Raw genomic sequence first — 21,263 nt, forward strand, 5'->3', positions numbered from 1 at the left:
CTAAAGAAGGAGGCGAAATTGCACTGTAGAAATGAACAGTTTTTTGGACCACATTTCAGTTTATTTACAAGCTTGCCACTAGGGTGAAGGCGGCTGGGTTAGTTCGTTTTAGGCTGTGTTTGCTGGGCTTACCTCAATTGTTGATGAGCCCGGGCCTTTAGGTGTTCAAATGATGGGAATGCCCATCTAGGGTTAAGATCGGACGGTCCGGATTAAAAGTTTTGAGGGTACTTTTGTCATCTTAATTGTCAGGACTGATTGGGATCGATGGTGAGGGGATTGTAGGACAGACAGGAGGCATGCCGCTTCTGAGATAGAGATGGAGAGAGAAGGAGACCGCGAGAACGACGGTCTCGCCTCCATCATATCCTCCTCTCGCTGCCGTCTACCTTCTCTCGCCTCCGTCGTCTTACTTCTCCTTTCTCTGTCTCTAGAATCGTTCGATCTATTCGAAGAGGATCGAGAGTTCTGAAATAGTGTTTCGATAGGTAGGGGGTTATGCGTGTGCAGTCGTGCTTGATGATCGTGCAAGCCAGCGATTCTGCTTCTACGACATAGCCTCGACTCTGCTTACATCTCCATTTTCTCTCCTCGCCTTTTCTCTCAGAAATCACCAACGAGCTCAAAAACCACCAAGCCCTTAGAAATCTCTTCGATTCTCTCTCTCAAAAACTACGAAGCACAACGACCTCTAGCTGAAAAACCGTGAATTTGGTCCCAATTCGAAGGAAATTTTAAGCCCAGAAAAGCCTTGGTTTCCGGGTGAGTTCTCCGGCCGATTTGGAGTAGGTAATTTTGTGATTTGCAGTTTATTTTGGGAAATGATTGACGGATTTGAAGTTCCTTTTACCATTTCCAGAATATTCGTAATTTATTTTGGGGGTTTACACTAAAATTGAGGAAGCACATATGAACGCAAAGGCTCGAGGATGTACGACAACTTGGATATGATAGGGTACAAGCTATGACATTTGTGCAAATTTATTTATTTATTTTTTTTTTCCTTTCATTTTAGTGGTTTTTTTACTGTTTAGTTTTTGGGTTTTGTCTAATTTTTGTGCTCTGCTTTATAGATTGTTCTCTTTGGAAGCTTCTTTCCAGTCTTGAGCTTCTACTCGCCTGGTGCCTTTTCATTGAGTATTGGAGCATTAAAACACAGGTGTGTGTGTTTTATCAACGTAAGAGGAGAATGACATAAGAACATCTGTCTTTGTATTTATTTTTACTTTTTCTAACCCATCAATTTCTTTTGAGTCAACGAAATAGTCCCAACTTGCAACTTATGTTGTGAAGTATTATTGTCTGAAAAATTAAGTATGTATGTACATGTTATGTGTGTGGTGTTAGTCTCTGTGAGTCATTTATGTATATGTAGACATATGTGTGTGTGTGTGGAATGCAACATATCGGATTTAGGTTATACCGTCCATAGTTTTATTGTCTGTTGTTGTCTGCGCTATACCATTTCTATGCAGGCTCTGAAACTTATTCATGAGCTTTATAAGCACTTTCCATAATTTTAGCTGTCTGTTTTGGGTTCCTTTTCATTAGGTCTGTTTTGTGTTCTTTTTCATTAGGTCATTAGCTATTGATTAATGGAGAAACGAGGACCATGCCACTGATTTTGGGTTCTTTTTCTAATCTTCTGATTTTGGGGTTTTGCAGGGAGTGCTGATGTTTTCTGGGATTTTTTGGTCCTTGCAGGATTTTGGGTCTTTGAAATGGGTACGTGTTATTATTAACAGTTCGGTTCTCGCGTGCTCCGTTCTTTTTTCCTTCGTGATTCTCATTTTTCAGTGTTGGGTGATGGAAATTTGTAAAAATAGTTGTAATTCTTTTTTGAGAAAGTTGGCATTTTGTTATATTTTCTATTTAATCCCAAATGTAAGACTGTAAAATAATTGAAATGATGGTTTTCTAAAAACTCCTCTTAATTTTTTTTTTGGGATTTAAAAGCATCTTTTCCCGATTGGTTACAAGGGTTATGTTCTCTTCATTTGGTTCACCTAATTTTGATTATTTATAAGTTTTGTCCTTTTAAGTTTTGTCTTTTAAGTTTTGTCTTCTGTGGTGTAATGAGAGATTTATGTTGGCCTTTTGGATTTCGGCATGGGAAAGTTCACTTATTTGTCTAATTAGTATGCGTTCGATTCTTTATTTAATTGTTCTGTTTGCGTTCGGGTGTGATGGTCTAAATTTTATATGTTTGGAATTATCCACTTAACACCAATTTGTTACATTCAGGTCTCCACCCCACATTTCACAAGTTCAAATTCCATTGAAGTCGATTCTGCAGATCGTGTCTGCAATTAGATCAGAGATCAACCGCTCTTTTGTATTCTGCGGAAGATTTCTTTTGGGAATGATCTGAAGCAGTTCCTCTATATATGTTTAATCTCTGTATGTTTATTGCCATGTAGCTCTGTCTTTTCTAATTGATGGTGTTCATGTTACACTGATTCATGATGATGATTTAATTATTTCTTGATTTGTAATTGTTTGTGAATAATGTGGCATATATGAATTGCAATATGTATTTTTATGAAAGGGATGGCATATCATTTTGCTGACTTAATTGTTTATGTTTTTCATATTTGCGAATGGTGTTATGATCGGTTAGGTGATTCCTGACATGTGACTTTGTTTGGAGCTCAAATTTTGTGAGCATTACATTGGATTGTTATGCACTTGGTTTGATGTTGTTTTGGTCGACAATGCAGGGATAGGAGAAACAAAGAGGATGACACTTATAACTGCCCCTCCCCATTGGCCATCTTCAAATTTGGATCACAAGAAGGGAGCAACATAGGTGAGAAACAAATTTCTTTGTCTAAATTGCAAGAATTTGCAGTTTGCAACTTTCATTGGTTATTATATTTGATTGAGTTGAACTTGGATTTCTGGATTTTGACTTTTTCGTTTGTTTCTCTGTTGCAGAGTTGGCTTCATTTCATTCCAGTGACTCTCTAAATAGGTCCAACAGCTCACTAAATAGGTAATTGTCTTATATCCAGCGATCTATTACCGGTTGAACAATTAATTGGCCATTTATCTTGGATTGGCAGCGTTTTCGTTTTGGAAACGTGGGAGACTTTATGAATATCCCTTATATATTTATTGTACAAAATATTAGTTCGCTTACACTTTAATTCTATTCATGGTTGTGGTGTCTTTTTAGGGTAAATGGTTTATATTGAAGTATATTGATACTGCAATTTAATTCTATTCAATAACACTTTTAGTTATTTCTGCTCAAATTTTGGTATCTAGAAACGCATTTAGCCTTACCAAAGCATTCCCAGACACACTCCTTAAGTTGATCAATCATTTGTTTTGTTCAACATGGCAAGTTGTTCTTTAATATTTATGTGTATTTGTTAAAAAATCTCTGAAGTGATCTCACTGCTTAATATGGGATTAAGGTTACATTTTTCTTATAATAAAAATCTCTGTCGCTTCCCTTTCGAAGATTCTTTCTTTCCAGTATTTAGGGATTATAAACTGATTTCTCTGCTTAATTGCCGTACTTTCATTGCACGCAGATATTCTGGTATACTCACTAAGCATAAATTTAACGGTTTACAGAAACTTATAATTGTTCCGTCCTAAATATCTTCCTTTATTCTCGATGGCATGCTACTTGCTCGACCCTCTCTTGCATCAATTGTGTCACCTAAAATTAAAATGAAATGAAATAGTTTCCCTACATGCTTAATGTTGTGAATGCCGGTGATGTTAGAAATTTAGTGATTGTTGCCTCTCTATAATATATTTGTACTCATGTTTTTGAACAGACGCGCAGTTCAAAAGAACCGGTTGCTGCAAAGACGTGTATAATTTCATTTTAAAAAAAAAAAAAAACTGTTTTGGTTGCTGGTGGTGGTTTATCTGTATTTGATTGGTAATTTCAACATTTGATGATTCAATAATATTTTGAACTTCCATTTCTGTTGTTAGAAGATAACGTCTCCATCTCGATTCTGCATGATCAAAATGTATGTTTGGCTAAGACAATCATGTTTTACAGGTAGAGAGGAAGCTGCGATTAGAAACAATGTTGAGTGAAATTTAAGTCTTCATTTGACAAAAAAAGAACAAAAAAAAAAAAAAAACCTTGATTCAGATATCTATATTTGTTGTTTTATTCATTTGACAATTCGTTGTTTGATTGGTTTTTGCTTTCCTCCACTTTTTAACTCATATTCGTTAATCTACCTATTTTATTTGGGTGATAAGTTCACTCTTTTAATCTTGCTAAAGGAAGATATAGGGTGTGGTTTTGTTAATGGTGGTGGATGATTTGGATGAAAGTATGTATCTTGAGGAATTTTTTGCTTGCAGTTGTTTAGGCCAACACTGAAGAAGTTTTGTGGAATGAGATTCTTATCAGATTCTTCTACCAAATTGTTTCTCCGTTTATGGCAGGTAATAAACGTGGTCCAACCAGTAGCTGATAAAATGCCATTGTATATATGCTTTTGTCAATTTCTGCTACGATAATGAGGGAATCCAAACGATCGAGGCCAATCAATCTGAGGTTTGTACCACTCTATCCCTCTCTCTCTCTCTCTTTCTGTGAATTTCTTGAAATTGACGTTGCACGTTCTGATTCTTGCCGTGTTTGGGAGCGGAGAAAGCTCTAGATTAGCTTTGATCACTTTAATTTTTTCTTATTTAGTTCAGCACAGTCAGACTACATAATCCTACTGTTGGGCTATTTCTAGGGACGTTTATGTTTACTTTTGTTAGTTTGTTGACAGTTTGGTATGTCTATCATATTGATGGAACTAAATTGTGAGTTAATTATGGTTTAGGTTGTTGAATTTTGAATTCGAAATTCCCTTTGGAAACTGTCACAAGTGATGTGTCTGTTGTGGCTACAAGAATCAAAAGCGAGTGAAAGGTAAAGCTTCTCTCCAAACATTCATAGCTAGCAATTCCAACCAGAGCGAAGTATATCTCTCCTCTTGCTTTCTCTCTACGATGTTCTATCCCAATTTCTCTCAGACAGTAAGGGTTTTGGTTTGCTTTCTTGGATTAGATTTGTATATATTCCTTTGCATCTCAGTTTTCTCTGATTTAATAGCATAATATGGCTCTTGGTATTCTAACTTTGCTTTCTTTGCATCAAAATTGTATCTGGCTCTTGGTTTTCTTGATCTAATTTTTTTTATTTCTTGATTAGATAAATTAAGGAAAAAATTTCTATTAGTATATGAGTATTCAATTCTGATATATCATTTTCCTCCATTTGACGTGATTTTGGATTATTAGGACTCAGGCTTGCCTTCCGCGTTTTTGTTGAAAAAAAGGCTTTTAGCTGAGTAATTTACTAATTTGATTTGTTGATGTGATTTCCACGTACTCTGAATTCAAATAGAAATGCAAAGATATATTAGACTTCTAGTGTTTTCAGGCATTCGCGTGTTTGCTTATTATAGATGATGTATTTCTATAGTGCACTAATATTTGTTTTAAAAAAATTAATTAGTTTTTCCTCCCTGATATTTGCTAAGGCGCTTCTCAAGACGACGTTGGAATGTGCAGGTGATGAGGATTCAGGGGATGAGGAGGAAATGGCAAAGGAGGAGGACCAAAACGCGTTCTCTGTTAGGATAATTGGTGCCCTGAATACCTCAAGACGACGTTGGAACGTGCAGGTGATGAGGATTCAGGGGATGAGGAGGAAATGGCAAAGGAGGAGGACCAAAACGCGTTCTCTATTAGGATAATTGGTGCCCTGAATACCAGAAAGTCTGCGCTCACCACTCATTAATTATATGGTTTGTTCCGTTGGTTTTTATGGTTTAAAGGTGTTTAATTTGATGGTGTTTTTGATAAATTGTTGAAAATATTGTTAGTTTAGTTATTGATTGTGTTGAGTTTGGTTTATGCTTTTGGTATTAAGTAGTTTTTTCATATCCCTGAACTCCTTTTCAGGTAGAGAAACGTGAGTTCTCTAAAGTGTTTAAGTGAGTGTCAATTAGTGAGTATTTTGTTCGAATATCTGTCCGAACAAAAATTCCTTTGGAATGAAATAAATGAAACAACTTTTGAGACTCCCACATGAGATGTGTATTGGTTCTTAAAGTATAAGACCATAAGTTACATTTTCATTCCCATTTACAGAAATATAACTTGCAGAATTAGTTAAATGTATCAAATGACTAGCATGTGAATTTGTGTATAGTTAAAAATAATCTTATCCTTAAGGATTATTGATTGGGTAAATTTGGTTGAGTAAATTTAGGGTTATTGATTGGGCTAATTTGGTTGTTTAGTTGATCTGAGTTGGATGGGTTTGAGGGTTAGTTTCTAGGAATGTTACATTGGTGTTCTTTTTCTTCTACACAGTTACCAAAATCTCAAGTCCCCATTTGATCGAGTACAACCCAATCATATTTGCTGTAATACAATCATATTCTTGAGGTTTGGATTTTTTGCACTCATTTTTCTGCCCAATCATATTTGCTCATGCTTTCGCTGTTAGAAAATACATGCATGTTCTCTATAAACTAAAATACACTTCTCAGATTGCTATGATTATTGGATTGGATTTTCTTATTTACCTTCATATAATGGTGGGTTTAACTTTTCAGGTGAAAGTTTTTACGCAACCTCATTACTTGCAAAATTTTGTTCAGTCAACATTCAATGTCCTGCCATCAGATCAAGTTAAAGGTACAAATCACTATCATACTATTTTCGTCACTTTTTATTCCCTTGCTGAACACAATGGAGTGAATTGTTTTCATTTGCATTCTTGCATTTGAACTTATGGATGTTCTTACCTGACATTTGTAAGCTTTTGATTAGTCATGAAATATGATACATTTTCTGTGTTAACAAACTTATGACATACATTCAGTTTCTTTTGGTTGGATTGAAATGATATTGATTATGCTGTTATAAAGCTCATTTTTATAGTTGGGTTGAAAATCATGTTAATAGAATCTTTTTTTGGTTGGTCTGACCCCATTCACTCATCTCTCTCTCTGTTTATTCATAATTGTGTTGAATTTATTCAAGTAAAATGTGTCTTATTCATGCAGTTCAAGGTGATGCATTTAAGTCCCGCAGCAACGCGTGGGCATATTTTCTAGTCAACTCAACTCTTGCAAAGACTCGTTTTCCTCATTTTTTTTTTTTTTTGACGTCCTCCCCTTGTCTTGACTAGTTGGGTTTCGTTTGGAAGTCGGCCCAAAGTGACCTAGAATATGCCAGGGTCAGGGCGAGTCAGGTTGTATGACAGAAATGAGCTGCGACAAGTGGCAGAAAATCTTAGTCCACTTTGGAGAATGACGTGGCAACACGGAGCTCATCCGCTGACAGACAGAGAGAGGGGGCTTTGAAAAATGGCAATGGCTTGGAGGCTTACCACCCTGCTGGCAACACCAGGAAACCTCCATCACCATCACTCCGAAACACTATCGTTCCAAGCCTCGTTGTCATGATGCCGGAGTTTAGCTCCAGACCATCTCCTTCCTTCGTCATCTTCTTCCACCTCTACCGCCACTCATTCGTCTCCTCCCTTCAACAGGAAAGCTTTCATTTTTCCATTTTTATTCACAAATCGCAAAAAAAATCCCATATTTTTGTTTACAAACTTGAAAAGAACCCATATTTGTTTTCAAATTTGAAAAGAATTGAATTTTCAATTTTTGATTTGTGTGTGCAGGGACCAATACGTGGCGTTTCATGAAATGTACAGCCAGGGCGGGAGCTGGGGCTGTGAATCTTGCTCGGAGGACACCCGTCAGACCCTCCAGCATACTGGTGGTCGGCGCCACCGAGACTTTGGGGAGGCAGATTGTGAGGAGAGCACTTGATGAGGGACATGATGTTAGGTGCTTGGTTAGGCCGAGACCAACCCCTGACGATTTTCTAAGAGATTGGCGTGCTACTGTTGTCAATGTAATTCCAATTCACTAACTCTTATAAATTTTAAAGAGCCCATAAAAATGTGAGTTTTAATGCCCAACTGTTGAAGCTATCATTGAAAAGCAGAACGAGCAGTTCATTCGTTAAATGATCAGTTCGTCCATTAAAGCATATTTTTGTCTAATTTTGGTTTCCTACCTTTTTGTGTATTTATGTTATTCCTTGTTCAAATAAAAAATAGGAATAAATTAGAAAAGGTCTATGGATTGTTCAACATTAAAAAAAAATGCTGCGATTCAATTTAGAGATTCGTGTGTCCATCTAAGATCATGAAGTTATTTTATATGTTGCAGTAAACATTACGGGGCTTACTAATGTGTCCTGCGTGCATTTTTGGTCTTATCTAACCATTTTCTCCATTTAGGTAGATTGGGAAGGAAAAGTTGCTCTTATACAATGAAGATATTTTATTTGTTTTCTATTCCATCCACAACTGTGACAAGCATCCCGAAGTTCCACTTATGGAGATCAAGTATTGCACTGAAAAGTTTCTCCAGGATTCATGCATAAATTACATCATGTCATAATTCGTTTATGTGGATTCATGGAAGTAGGTTTGACTTAAACTTCCTCTCTTACTATCTTGTTACTGGCATATCCAGATTTGTGCTTCACTGTCAGCTTGATGTTTCAAATTAATCTTCTTATTGTTCTTATTCTCATGTAGCACTCCTCCAACCCCCATTCACTTTCTTTATCAGAACAACAATTAAACCAGATAGAGTTATAAGAAGTTGCATGTTTAAAAATCATTCAAAACACAGGCATGCATCTAAGCACACACACCCTGAAAAGGTATGCATATGCGTGGAGAATGATCATATGTTTGGAAACGAATCCTTCCAAGGACATGATTTCATAGAACAATCAATAATTATGTATGCTAGTTATCCTTCTGTCATTACAGTTTCTTGTGTTTCGTTGTGAGATGGAATATCTATTTTGATGTTAGTTTTAGCTACGAAGTGAAAGGGCTTATCTTTACGTTTTATTCTCAGGGGATTATTGGACAGTATGCAGTATTGCAGTGCCTGTATTAGAAGAGAAATCAGTTTGGGAGAACAGATGCCCCCACAAGAATTGCATACATGGACACCCTGTTTAATCATGCATTGACCGTTTCCCTGGTTGATTTAAGAAATACCTTCTTTTTGTTTACCTCTCGTTATGGTATCTGAACACTTTTTCTTTTTGGTATTAGGATGTAGCTCCTCTGACCTTTATAGGTTTAAGAAATGAGAAAGTCAGTGGGAAGCTTCTCACATTTGCTGGCCCTCGCGCTTGGACAACCCAAGAGGTGAGCGAGGATGTTTACCACCAGAGGCCCTTCATTGTCCTTTCTTCCTCTGATTTTTATACTCTGCAACTGAACTTAAGGCCAGCTCCTACTGTGCCTCACCCTCATTATAACCAAGGTCTGGGGTTTTTAAAAGTGCCTTTTGCTTTCAGGTAATAACATTGTGTGAAATGTTTGCGGGGCAAGAGGCAAATATAACAAGAGTCCCAGTTTCTGTCTTGAGAGTAACCCGTCAGCTAACAAGGCTTTTTGAGTGCACAAATGATGTTGCTGATAGATTGGCATTTTCAGAGGTAACTTCTTAAAATGAAAGATGTGAATCTGATAAAAGAAAATCGTATTTCAGAATGTTTTATTTGCACTCATTTTTTTCTTTCTTTTTGTTCGTATGTTTTATTTGCACTTTTTTCTTTTCTCAATATCGTTGATTCTATATCAAATTTTGTCAATATAGTTATCAATGACAAAGAAGGTCAAGTAATTTTCTCAATATCGTTGCATTTTTTTTTCCGTAAGTGTTGCTTATTATTTTCTTCAACAGGAGTTCCATTGAATTTTATCTTTGTTGTATCTATTTGTCAATGATTTTAGTTGTTTTCTTTTTTGACAAAATTTTCTCTAAATATATTTTATAAATTTTGTTATGGGCTTCGATTTTTGAATCAACCGAATTCTTTGGTTTGTATAGCAATCTTAATTGATAGGTGATCTATTATGACGCAGGTATTAATTATATTTGTAGAACTCAATGAATACTTTATATTTCTTAAACAAGGATTGACTGTCGGCATGAAATTTCTCATCTCTTACTCCTCCCTTAATTAGGATGTAAATAGATTTTGAGATAGATGTCAACAATTTTAATATATTTCACACGTTTAACATAGAATTGTGGTTGAATACTGGATGAACTACTCAAATTTTTTATCTTTAAATTATTTTTTAAAGATCAGTTTAGGAGAGCCCTAAACCAACAACAGATTAATCCCTTCAACTTTAATCCCTTCGACTTGCATCTGGCTCATCGCTTCACTTGCTTGCTCAGACTCATCTCTTCCACTTGCTTCCTCAAAGACTAGTCGTGTTCTTTTGCTTCCTCGTCGCCCACTTTCTCCCTCAGAGTCATATCTTCCACTTGCTTCCTCAGATTCATTGCTTCCACTGGCTTCAGGATCACCACTCCCACTTGCTGCATGCTCATCTTGTTCTTGTTGCGACATGACATCACATTTTAATTTCTCAGCATCTTCGGCATACAATAGGCACATCCCACACTTTTCCACCTCTACTTCCGAAGCCAATTCGTCCACAGAGACGTCAGTGACGCGGTCGTAAAAAGCAGAGGGCCATTTTGTTCTCTCTTCATATTCAAGGTCTTTATACAATACGTACACATGCTGTGTATATATGAAATCAGTACATCCATCATCAAATCCTATAGTGTAAGAACAATAGATTTCATGACTTTCCCCCTCTCCAGTTTTGAAATTGTACTTGCATCTAAACACCTCATATGGATAAAAGCCTCCGGATGTAACAAAAGAGAGAGCGAATCCCAAGAAACCTTCACGAAACCAATTTGCAGGAAGCCTGACATTTATTGAAGCCCCCTCATTTTGATGTAGGAACCAATTTGGAATTTTATCTCCCGAACATACAATGGTAACTGAGGGCCCAGAGTTCTCTGTAAAGTACCTTTCCTGCAACATTGACTGACATCTTGTTACTTAACAGAGAGAGAGAGATACATAGTCTTCCTCTTTAAACTTTTCCTGCAACATTGATTGACATCATGTTACTTGAGAGAGAGAGAGAGACATACATGAGCTTCCTCGGACAAACAATAGCAACGTTCCTCTTCTTCCTCTTCTTCGTTTAAATTTGAAGATGCAGTTGAGAAACATACGTTTAAATTTGAAGATGCAGTTGAGAAACATACGAAATCTTCTTTCTCTTTTTTTAACTTTGAAGACGCAGTTGCCACTCGCATGATTCTAAGCTGTGAATCAACCATTATGCTGCTCCTTGCATCATAACCCAAGCTTGGACATTCATAAAAAGTATGTTCCTCTTGTAGCAATTCATATCTATTCCAACATTGTGTAATTGCAGTCCTTGAACTCAATACTGTCTTCAGTGACTTGCAGTCATCTGCATGAAGGCGACGTACCATTGGGAGCTCTGGTAAAGATCGAAGGCTCATGCACCCGAATAAGCACAGCCTAGACAGCTGAGAAACTTGTTTAATGCTTAAGGGTATGCTCTGAATGTTGGTTTCTCCCAGATCAAGAACCCGTAATGAGGTTGAGCAAATGACACCCTCAGGGATTTCTAATATACCGCTGCCATGGAGGTTTAGTACTTCAAGTGAGAGAAAACCAACTGAGCCAGTCGGCTGACAAAACTTTCGAAGTTTCCGACAGTAACTAAAGCTGAGCGTTTTGATATTTGTTAATTCGTAGATGCTACTTGGGACAACTTCAAGTTCAGAGCAACGAGAGAGATCAAGTTCCTCAAGAGATTTCAACTGACAAATTCTCGGTAGGAGACTCGCAATATTCATGGAATTCCTCAGTTTAAGTTTGGTGAGACACCTCATTGATGATGTGGGCAATACTTCTATTCTTGTGTGAGACAAATCTAATTTACCAATACCCCCGGGAAGCTCCCAAAACTTTTCAAGAGAGGTGCAGCCATTTAGACTAAAAGCACCAGAGACTTTCAGCTTGCAAGTGTTGCTTGGAAGTTCCTTGAGTTTTTCACAATGGGCAATATCCAAGGAAGAAATTCTTTCATGAGACCAAACTGATGACGGCAACTCCTTTATGCCAGTGTAGCTTAAATTTAAGAATTCAATATTGTCTGGCATCTCTGGAAGATACTCGAGACTCTTGCACTCTGAAAGATTAAGATGAGTAAGTTTGTCAAGATGTTTAAAATGCTGAGGAATTTCAACCAAACTTTTACATCTAGAAAGATTCATATGCTCAATACTGCCTGGCATCTCTGGAAGATACTTGAGACTCTTGCACCGTGAAAGATTAAGATGAGTAAGTTTGTCAAGATTTTTAAAATGCTGAGGAATTTCAACCAAACTTTCACATTTAGAAAGATCCATGTGCTCAATATTTGGACTCCCCAAGATATTTGGAAGTGCAGTTAGATGTTGGCATTCACAAAGGTCGATCACTTTTAAGTTCTTAGGATTCTGTAACAAATCAAAGAGAAAAGGTAAGAATTAACAACTTAGTCTGAATAAGTTTCTGCACTACATCTTACGCAAAAAAAGAAAAACTATAACAAGCACATATACCTGGCCTCCATCCCAAAGTTGCGTGACTTTGCCGAAATGCATGTGAAGCTCAACAAGATTTTCAAGAGAAAATTCTGGGGGCAAAGATTTCAAAGGATATCCCGCCCAGTCAAGATAACGAAGAGAATTGGGAAGAAAGAGAGTTTTAAGGTTTAATGTTTCGCTCCTCCAATAACCAATATCGAGCAATCTCATATTATACATCTTTTTGAAGTCTGCACGATCCAAGTTTTGCTCTCGAATCCTTGACCACAGGGGAAAGCTTATGGCTTGAACCTTTTCAGTTCCCGGACAACCAACAGCAAAGTACAAATGGGAACACACTAACACACAACAAAATTTAATCAAAACTACATCTGTAGGAATATGACTTATTTTTTGTAAATGAGTTTTCTCTAGCTGTCTTCTCATAGCAAGTACACAGTATTTTATCGATCTATTTCTTTTCTTTATTGTTTAAAAAAATTGTGAATCCACTTGCAGCTCTTACCGTGTTATTTTTCAATACATGATAGATATCCTTATCAGTGAACAACCTACTGCGTCTTCCGGCCTCTTCAATACATTGTTCGCGAACAATTGACCAACCCATTTCTTGTACCAAATCATGCATATCTATGGTTCCCCGTTCCGAAGCAATCGATATGAGAGACCTATTACGGAGAACTGTAATTCCATCTGCCGCACACGAACCACCATGCCCTTGGCCAAAGTCTACCATCTTTTCTACATGCTCACGACGTTCCCCTTTATAAAAGCATGCTATATCAAGAAATACCTCCCGCGCACTTCTTGGTAATCTATTATAGCTTACTCTCAACGTATTTTGAATTTCTTCATTGGGATAATTTCTCAGTGTGCTCCATGCTTCTTCCCACTCGTGTTTGCTCTCACGTTCAAAGAATAAGGAACCCAAAACTTCAAGAGCCAGAGGAATGCCTCCAGCATATTGTACCACCCTTTCTGACAACTCTGTATATTCTTCTCTAGGAGAGTTATCCTTGAAAGCATGAAGTTGAAAGAGCCGAAGAGCGTCATCATTTTTTATTCTCTGAACCTCATATATATATTTTTCATCACTAACAGCTTTCTTGAGTACGCCCCAGTGTCTACTTGTTACGATGATTCTACTTCCATCTTCGTAGTCTCCAGCTAGATCCCTTATTTGCCTCCAGTCACTAACATCATCAAAAACAATGAGAACCTTTGTACGGCCGAGCCTTTCTTTAACATTCTTCTTATCTATGGAGAGATCTTCTTCCTTTAAGATCTCTCTAAGAAGTGTTTTTTGCAATTGAACGACTCCGTCTGTTTGCTCTGCCTTCTCCCTAACGTTGTTAAGAAGACAAGAAGCTTCGAACTTAGAAGAGAGTCTGTTGAACATAGCCTTAGCAAGGGTGGTCTTTCCAATACCACCCATACCCCAAATGCCTACAGTGCAAACACCTTTCCAATCATCAGTGCTTAATAACGATTCAACTTGCTCGATACGGCTTTCAATTCCAACCATGCCCTTTAAATCACATAAGGTTTCACGTTTCAATTTCGTTGAAATATCTTCCAGAACTTCCTTAATGAAATCAGCCTCCGTCCTGCAAAATAGGATTACAAATGATAAGCGATATATAGTAAGTAATGCTTTAACTAGTATAGTAAACCCAGTTCAAAGACACTGTTAACGCAGTGTGTTGATGTTTTTGCCTTGCACTGGTTCATTTCCTTTGTATTTTTTATTTTTGCATAGTAGAATTACTAATATGCCCTTTGGCCCAGCTGTTGTCAAATTTTCCCACGTGTTGGTCATCTGAGATTGCTTTCCTCAGGTGTCGCTCCCTCTCTTCGACATCATTGTTCCTCTTTGCGATTAGGAGAATAAGGAATTAGGACGAGTAGAAGCCGATTTAGTAGCAGCAGCAAAACTATAGAGCAAGATTTGTTCATGAAGGAAAGAGATTTAGTCCCTCTGTATGCGAACAAGGTAAAACCCACCACTCCACCCTGCTCAATCTCAAAGTTTCATGGATTTGAGCTAATTCGCACACCCATTTGTTTGCTTAGCGAGAAAGTTCGCATGAATTACAAGTTCTGCTTCAGCTGGGATAAGCTGTGTATTGTGTTTATACAAGTATATAAGGCAACGATGACCTTTATTCTTATTCTTATTATTATTATTATTATTATTATGTGCTGAATGTTTATCAACATTCACGTTACTTAGTAAGGAAATGGTGAAGGCGGAGGACCAAAAGGCATTGTCTGTTGGCATAATTGGTGTCCCGAATGCCGGAAAGTCTGCACTCACTAATTATATGGTTTGTTGTTTTCGATTTTGTGGTTTAAAGGTGTTTAATTTGACCCCCTTTTTTTTTATTTTTATGAATGTTGAATATGGTGTTGGTTTAGCTAATTATATTGAGTAGCTAATTATATTGGTGTTGGTTTATGGTTTTATGGTTATGGTATTAAGTGTTAAGTAGTTTTTTTCATTTGAATAACAAATTGCTTGGTGATGTGGTGATTCATTTTCGAAGAAAGATGTTTTTGTGATGGGGTTTTCGGTAAGGTACACACACGTTAGTATAGTGAAGTATTGGAGGGAAAGATATGGGGTAAAGTTTCATGTTGTGTAAGTTTGGTGAATTGGTCATGGTTTAGAATTTTATGTCAAATATGGTTAATTTGTGTTTCTCAGTGTTATATTTGTATTGATTATGAATAAGGTTCAATTTACCTAATAAAAATTTGAAGTCTATGTAATGAATATCCTTTCCTATAAACAATAAAAATAAAAATTTGAAAAGAAATAATCACAAGTAGAAATTGGTGCAAGTTACAAAGTTAGTTACCCTTTTTTGTTTGAATAATCAAACCCAGATAAACCGGTTGCTTCCACCAAAGCAGCTTTCCACTCGATCACCTTATCCATACGGTCCTTGAAACGATTTTCAAGTTCAGCAAATGCATCTGCATAACTCCCCTCTTGTTTTCGCACTTCTGATGGACTGATGTCGTAAAAAATGGGTACAACCATCTGGCCATTTTTCTTTTTGCATTTGAGTATATGCACAAGTTCAATCAAGCACCATGTGGAAGACGCATAGTTTTTGGAGAAAATGATCACCGAAAGCCTTGATTTCTCTATTGCTTCTCGTAGGGCGGGTCCAATTTCGTCTCCTCTCTCCAGCCTGTAGTCCATGTAGGTTTCGATTTTCTTGCGAAGTAAGGCATCATAAAGATGGCTGGTAAAAGTAAGACGGGTGTCCTCACCTCTGAAACTAATAAACACATCATACTTTTCTCGAAGAGGGTGGATATTAACATCATCAACAGCAGTAACAGAATCAGCAGCACCAGAAGAAGAAGTCCCAATCACCTCCATCTCTCTATCTCTTAGAAAGACAAGAGAATGAAGCGATCCAAGGAAGTATTTGATTACAGAGAGGAAGTATCTGAACAATAGTTGCACCTGAAACTAGATCAGATTTTAGTACAACGAAATAAAAATTTGTACTTTATTATGTGGACTAAGTAACAAATGCCAGGGAGGACAAAAATTCAAAATTTAGAGAGACAAGGATTAGTCACCTAAATTTTTTTTGATAATGCAACTATTAAAAGAAAATTTTGTCCGCAGCACTCTGTAAGGCATCTTTCAATAAAATATAGACTATTGAGGAAATTATCAAAGATTAGACCAAAAAGAAACCATAAAAAATAAAAAGACGGAATTGCTCATCAGCACATTCGGCGTAGAAATTGTGTGCATTCAAACAGAAGAAAAGTGAAAGAACGAAAAGTAGAGAATGAACCCCACCTCCTCCTCCTCCTGATGCGAGGAAGTTTCCCAGTTCTTACTGAGCATGTGCACAAAGTTACAAAAACTCCAGAGAGGACAAAAATTAAATTTGAAGAGACAAGGATTAGTCAACCAAAAAATATTTGATAATGCTACTGCTTAAAAATTTTCTTTTAAATATGCTTAATTAAAAGAAACAAAAATGAAAAAAAAAATATTTATTCACTCATAATGACAAGTTTTATAATTTTTGTGAAAGGGTCAACTCTGAAATCCAACATCATAATCCATAAGCTTTAAATTTATAGATCTTTTAGACATATTGCAAACAAATTGTTATGACCACTTGAAAAACAAACAGCTGCAAACAAATTGGGAAAAAGGAAAAAATTTACAAAGATGCAACACACATATTAAAATAACACATATAACATTAAATGCAAACAAACTACTAAAATTAAAATTTCAATTTGAGTATAATAAAACCTAAATAGAATATGAAACTTTCTTCTAATTGTACAAAATAAAAACCAGATGGTATAAATTTGAACTCAATAATTTTAGAAGTTTTAAATCACTTACCTTTTGTGTAGAGAATCTTGCAACGCAAACAAAACTGACTTGACGTTAAATAATGCCACGTTCTCAAACCCTATGAAAAAACAACATAAATATTATTGAACAATAAATTTATTAAACTGTGAAGTAACAAAATCGTTAACCACCACCAAATATTTTTTACCCTATAAAAGAAAAGAAAAAAAAAAAACTGAACCACACTACAAAAGAAATAAACGGAAATACAAATTTAACATTGAATGACATTTGATATACCAAAATTTTTTAAAGAATGAGACAAATACCAAGACACATTTATATTGTATAAACAATCATCAATATAACTAGCATATGGGCACACACAAAGTGTGTGAGAAAATTTTTTATTTGTGTTTTTGAAATAGAAGGAGAGAGGAAGAGAATGATAGAGAATGTGGGAGTGGGAAGGGTTTTTTTTTATTTATTTTTTTTAATTAGGGATATGTTATGATTACATGTAGGTGAGGCTTTGAAAAAAAACACCAAAATTTGGTTGTGTGAAATTAAATTTCTGTCCCATATTTCTTATTTATGTTTTGTTTTAATTAGAGGATTAAACTAGTAATTTCATAGAGTTTTGGTTGATAATGAGTGCTTTATTAATTAGTAGAGATTAAAAAAAATTGTAAATTCTAAATATGACATTACTTGTCAGCTCACCTTTTTTTTTTCTTTCCAATTTCTGCAAAGGCACTTTGTAGCTTATATAAATTGTTGTGGCACTAATCTGCAATAGAAAACGTAGTCATAAATAAGATGTACAAAACAATAACACTATAACAATATTTTTTTTCATTCAAAGCAATGGCAACACACACACACATATGTAAGCATTTATCAAAACGATTAATAGAGATTTGTAAATTCCAAACTTAACGGTACTTCGTAGCCGGACTCACCTTTTTTTTTTTTTTGTTTTTTTTTTTTTTTTGTCAATCTCAACAAGAGCACTCTTTAGTTATATAAATTGCCCTGACAATGATCTGCAATATAAAATACAGTTACAAATCAGATACACAAAGGACCAATATTACAATGAATATTTTTTTTTTCATTCAAAGCACTAATAACTGAGAAATCACTATCTAGGCACGTAATTTTCTTCCTCTTTATTCTTAAGCTCTGTTTCTAAGAAAGATTAAAAAAATTTACAAAGCTCACACACTTTAAACTAAGAAATCTCCATCTGGGCACATAATTTATCTTCCTCTTTATTTTTCCCCTCTTCTTTTAACCAAATAAATTTTTTTAATATAACTAAATATAAATCCCAAATCGTAATCATCATAAGGACTTCACTCAGCTACCTAAATGACTATTTACCTAAGCATACACACATATATATGTAAATACCTGGGCATTCTTATACAGAAATTTCATTCATAAAACACACTCCATTTTTGATCCAACACAAATATACACCTTAAATTATAATTTGAATGTAGCTGAACGATGTAATTAAAAAATAGGAACAAAGAGAAAACGTTATCTACATCATCCTTGACTTTGTAACCATAATGACAAACTTGCTTTACAACAATGAGTGCTTATACTGTTATCTACATCATCCTGACTTTGTAACCACAATTTAAGCATTCATAGTCATGACTACATCTTAGCCCAAGCTAAGGAAAATTAGTTCTGATAAATATACATCGAAAAAGCCATCAAAATCGCCTAAATTCGCTATTTTTTATTACCAGAGCTCAAGAATACTGAATTCCACAAAACCCCAGCATCAGTAAACACCAAGCCCTGAAACAAAATTCAAAAGCAACAAGAAATGAACCCAAATTAGACCAATAAACACTCAAAAACACTATAGGAAGCAAAACCCAATTCATCATCTCTCTACCAAAAGATGCGAAAACAGGTGTACCAAGCAGCAATTTAACTAATGAAAACAAGCATATTCAATATTCACAAATACAAACTAGAACAAACACATATCAAGCTCAAAAAACTAACTCGGTCCAATTGAGTTGACCCAAGTCTCCCCAAACATATAAAAATCCAGCTAAAAGTTCAAAGCACTAGGAAAATTTCAAAATACTCACCTGAGATAATTCCCTTGCCGAAAACACAGATGAATCAAAGATCCCGGAGAAGGGTTCTTGAATCCACAGCAAAGCTTCCTTCTTTTTCCACAAAGACAGACTTTCCCGGTCAACAAAAAAACAAAATTCAAAAGCAACAAGAAATGAACCCAAATTAGACCAATAAACACTCAAAAGTTTTACAACATTTTAGCTTTAATTAACCCCAAATTTGAAAACAAATTATGGAAACAACACTACAGGAAGCAAAACCCAATTCATCATCTCTCTACCAAAAGATGCATAAACAGGTGTACCAAGCAGCAATTTAACTAATGAAAACAAGCAGATTCAATATTCACAAAATAAAAACTAGAACAAACACATATCGAGCTCAAAAAGCTGACTTGATCCAAATGAGTTGACCCAAGTCTCCTTAAACATACAAAAATCCAGCTAAAGTTCAAAGCTCTGGGAAAATTTCAAAATACTCACCTGAGATAATTCCCTTGCCGAAAACACAGATGAATCAAAGATCCCGGAGAAGGGTTCTTGAATCCACAGCAAAGCTTCCTTCTTTTTCCACAAAGACAGACTTTCCCGGTCAACAAAAAAACAAAATTCAAAAGCAACAAGAAATGAACCCAAATTAGACCAATAAACACTCAAAAGTTTTACAACATTTTAGCTTTAATTAACCCCAAATTTGAAAACAAATTATGGAAACAACACAGGAAGCAAAACCCAATTCATCATCTCTCTACCAAAAGATGCAGAAACAGGTGTACCAAGCAGCAATTTAACTAATGAAAACAAGCAGATTCAATATTCACAAAATACAAACTAGAACAAACACATATCGAGCTCAAAAAGCTGACTTGATCCAAATGAGTTGACCCAAGTCTCCTTAAACATACAAAAATCCAGCTAAAGTTCAAAGCTCTGGGAAAATTTCAAAATACTCACCTGAGATAATTCCCTTGCAGAAAACACAGATGAATCAAAGATCCCGGAGAAGGGTTCTTGAATCCACAGCAAAGCTTCCTTCTTTTTCCCCAAAGACAGACTTTCCCGGTCAACAAAAAAACAAGTGCAGCCTACGATTTATATAAAAATACTTGCCCAATAATATTTTCCGGGAAAATTGTAAAAAGGTGTGTGAATGGAGATGGATTTTTTTTCCACAAAGACAAAGACTTTCCCGGTCAACAAAAAAACAAGTGCAACATTCGATTTATATAAAAATACTTACCCAATAATTTTTCTGGGAAAATTGTAAAAAGGTGTGTGAATGGAGATGGATTGTTTTCCACAAAGACAGAGACTTTCCCGGTCAACAAAAAAACAAGTGCAACATACGATTTATATAAAAATACTTGCCCAATAATTTTTTCCGGGAAAATTGTAAAAAAGTGTGTGAATGGAGATGGATTTTTTTCCACAAAGACAAAGACTTTCCCGGTCAACAAAAAAACAAGTGCAACATACTATTTATATAAAAATACTTGCCCAATAATTTTTTCTGGGAAAATTGTAAAAAGGTGTGTGAATGGAGATGGATTTTTGCAGAAAAAAGCGTTTGAATGGGATTGGAGAAGAAAAGAGAGGTAAAGAGAGAGGGCCAACAGGGCAAAGAAGGCCGGCCATTTTTGTCCAACTTAGCGACGACTTGGGGACTGCAATTTAGTGCTATTGGCTCAATAGACTCTTGACCTTGAGAGAGTGCTTGACTCGCTTTTTCTTGGTTTCTTTTTCCAAGAAATGGGAAAGTTTTTCTATGCTTTTGTGTCCAACCCTTTGTTTTTTTTTTTTTTTTTTTTTTTCATGATAAAACTATAAAAGGCTGTGGTCCGTATAGAGGTGGTCCGTATAGAGGGATATTTCGGTATGACTATCATTCGATGGTATGTTATGTTATTGAGTTTTTTTTTTTTTCTTTTTTCATATTTAGTGAATTTAAGCACAATTGTGATTTACTAGAATTTATGACTAAAGGTGTCACCATCATAAAGACGTTAATTTTGTATCGTAAAAGACAAACGTTATACACTAACAAATGGATAGATGTGTTATAAGATGAGTGGATCAATAAGGATACATGTCAAAGTGGTGATGACAACGAAAAATTACTCATTAGGCTCTTACAAGAGAAATGCTAAGGTTACTCTAAAAAATGATATTCTCTAAGGACTATTTGCCACCTCACAGTTTAACGTCAATTCTTGTACCAACATTATAATATATTGTGCCAAAAATATGAGGTGTAATATAATCCATAGGGCT

The 21,263-nt window shown here is 35.7% G+C and overlaps 1 protein-coding gene and 2 long non-coding RNA genes across 5 annotated transcripts; 2 read left to right on the top strand and 1 right to left on the bottom strand.

Moving 5' to 3' along the window:
• The first annotated feature begins 256 nt into the window (after positions 1–256).
• LOC137727696 (uncharacterized) lies at positions 257–6,682 on the top strand. 3 transcript variants are annotated; one of them, XR_011067836.1, is made up of 11 exons: positions 257–762; positions 841–955; positions 1,074–1,159; positions 1,666–1,725; positions 2,245–2,400; positions 2,721–2,809; positions 2,938–2,995; positions 4,426–4,537; positions 4,815–4,903; positions 5,548–5,783; positions 6,600–6,682. It is a non-coding gene; the product is annotated as an uncharacterized lncRNA (long non-coding RNA). The 3 variants fall into 3 exon arrangements; XR_011067835.1 differs by having other exon boundaries at positions 258–762; positions 860–955; positions 5,517–5,783; XR_011067834.1 differs by having other exon boundaries at positions 259–762; positions 860–955.
• A 394-nt stretch (positions 6,683–7,076) lies between these two features.
• LOC137727698 (uncharacterized) lies at positions 7,077–9,551 on the top strand. Its single transcript, XR_011067840.1, has 4 exons — positions 7,077–7,914; positions 8,310–8,491; positions 8,940–9,238; positions 9,391–9,551. It is a non-coding gene; the product is annotated as an uncharacterized lncRNA (long non-coding RNA).
• Positions 9,552–10,083: 532 nt separating this feature from the next.
• On the bottom strand, positions 10,084–20,667 carry LOC137727695 (TMV resistance protein N-like). Its single transcript, XM_068466519.1, has 11 exons — positions 19,947–20,667; positions 19,002–19,575; positions 18,645–18,699; positions 17,844–17,927; positions 17,605–17,671; positions 16,930–16,999; positions 15,398–16,023; positions 13,044–14,143; positions 12,552–12,841; positions 11,178–12,446; positions 10,084–10,938 (listed from the first exon to the last, which is right to left on the bottom strand). The coding sequence occupies exons 7-11, from the start codon at positions 15,928–15,930 to the stop codon at positions 10,204–10,206; spliced, it is 3,927 nt and encodes a 1,308-aa protein (XP_068322620.1). The 5' UTR covers positions 15,931–16,023; positions 16,930–16,999; positions 17,605–17,671; positions 17,844–17,927; positions 18,645–18,699; positions 19,002–19,575; positions 19,947–20,667; the 3' UTR covers positions 10,084–10,203.
• Positions 20,668–21,263: the final 596 nt, after the last annotated feature.

The sequence above is a fragment of the Pyrus communis genome, chromosome 3 (genome assembly GCF_963583255.1).
Source record: "Pyrus communis chromosome 3, drPyrComm1.1, whole genome shotgun sequence".
In the NCBI taxonomy this organism is placed as follows: Eukaryota; Viridiplantae; Streptophyta; class Magnoliopsida; order Rosales; family Rosaceae; genus Pyrus; species Pyrus communis.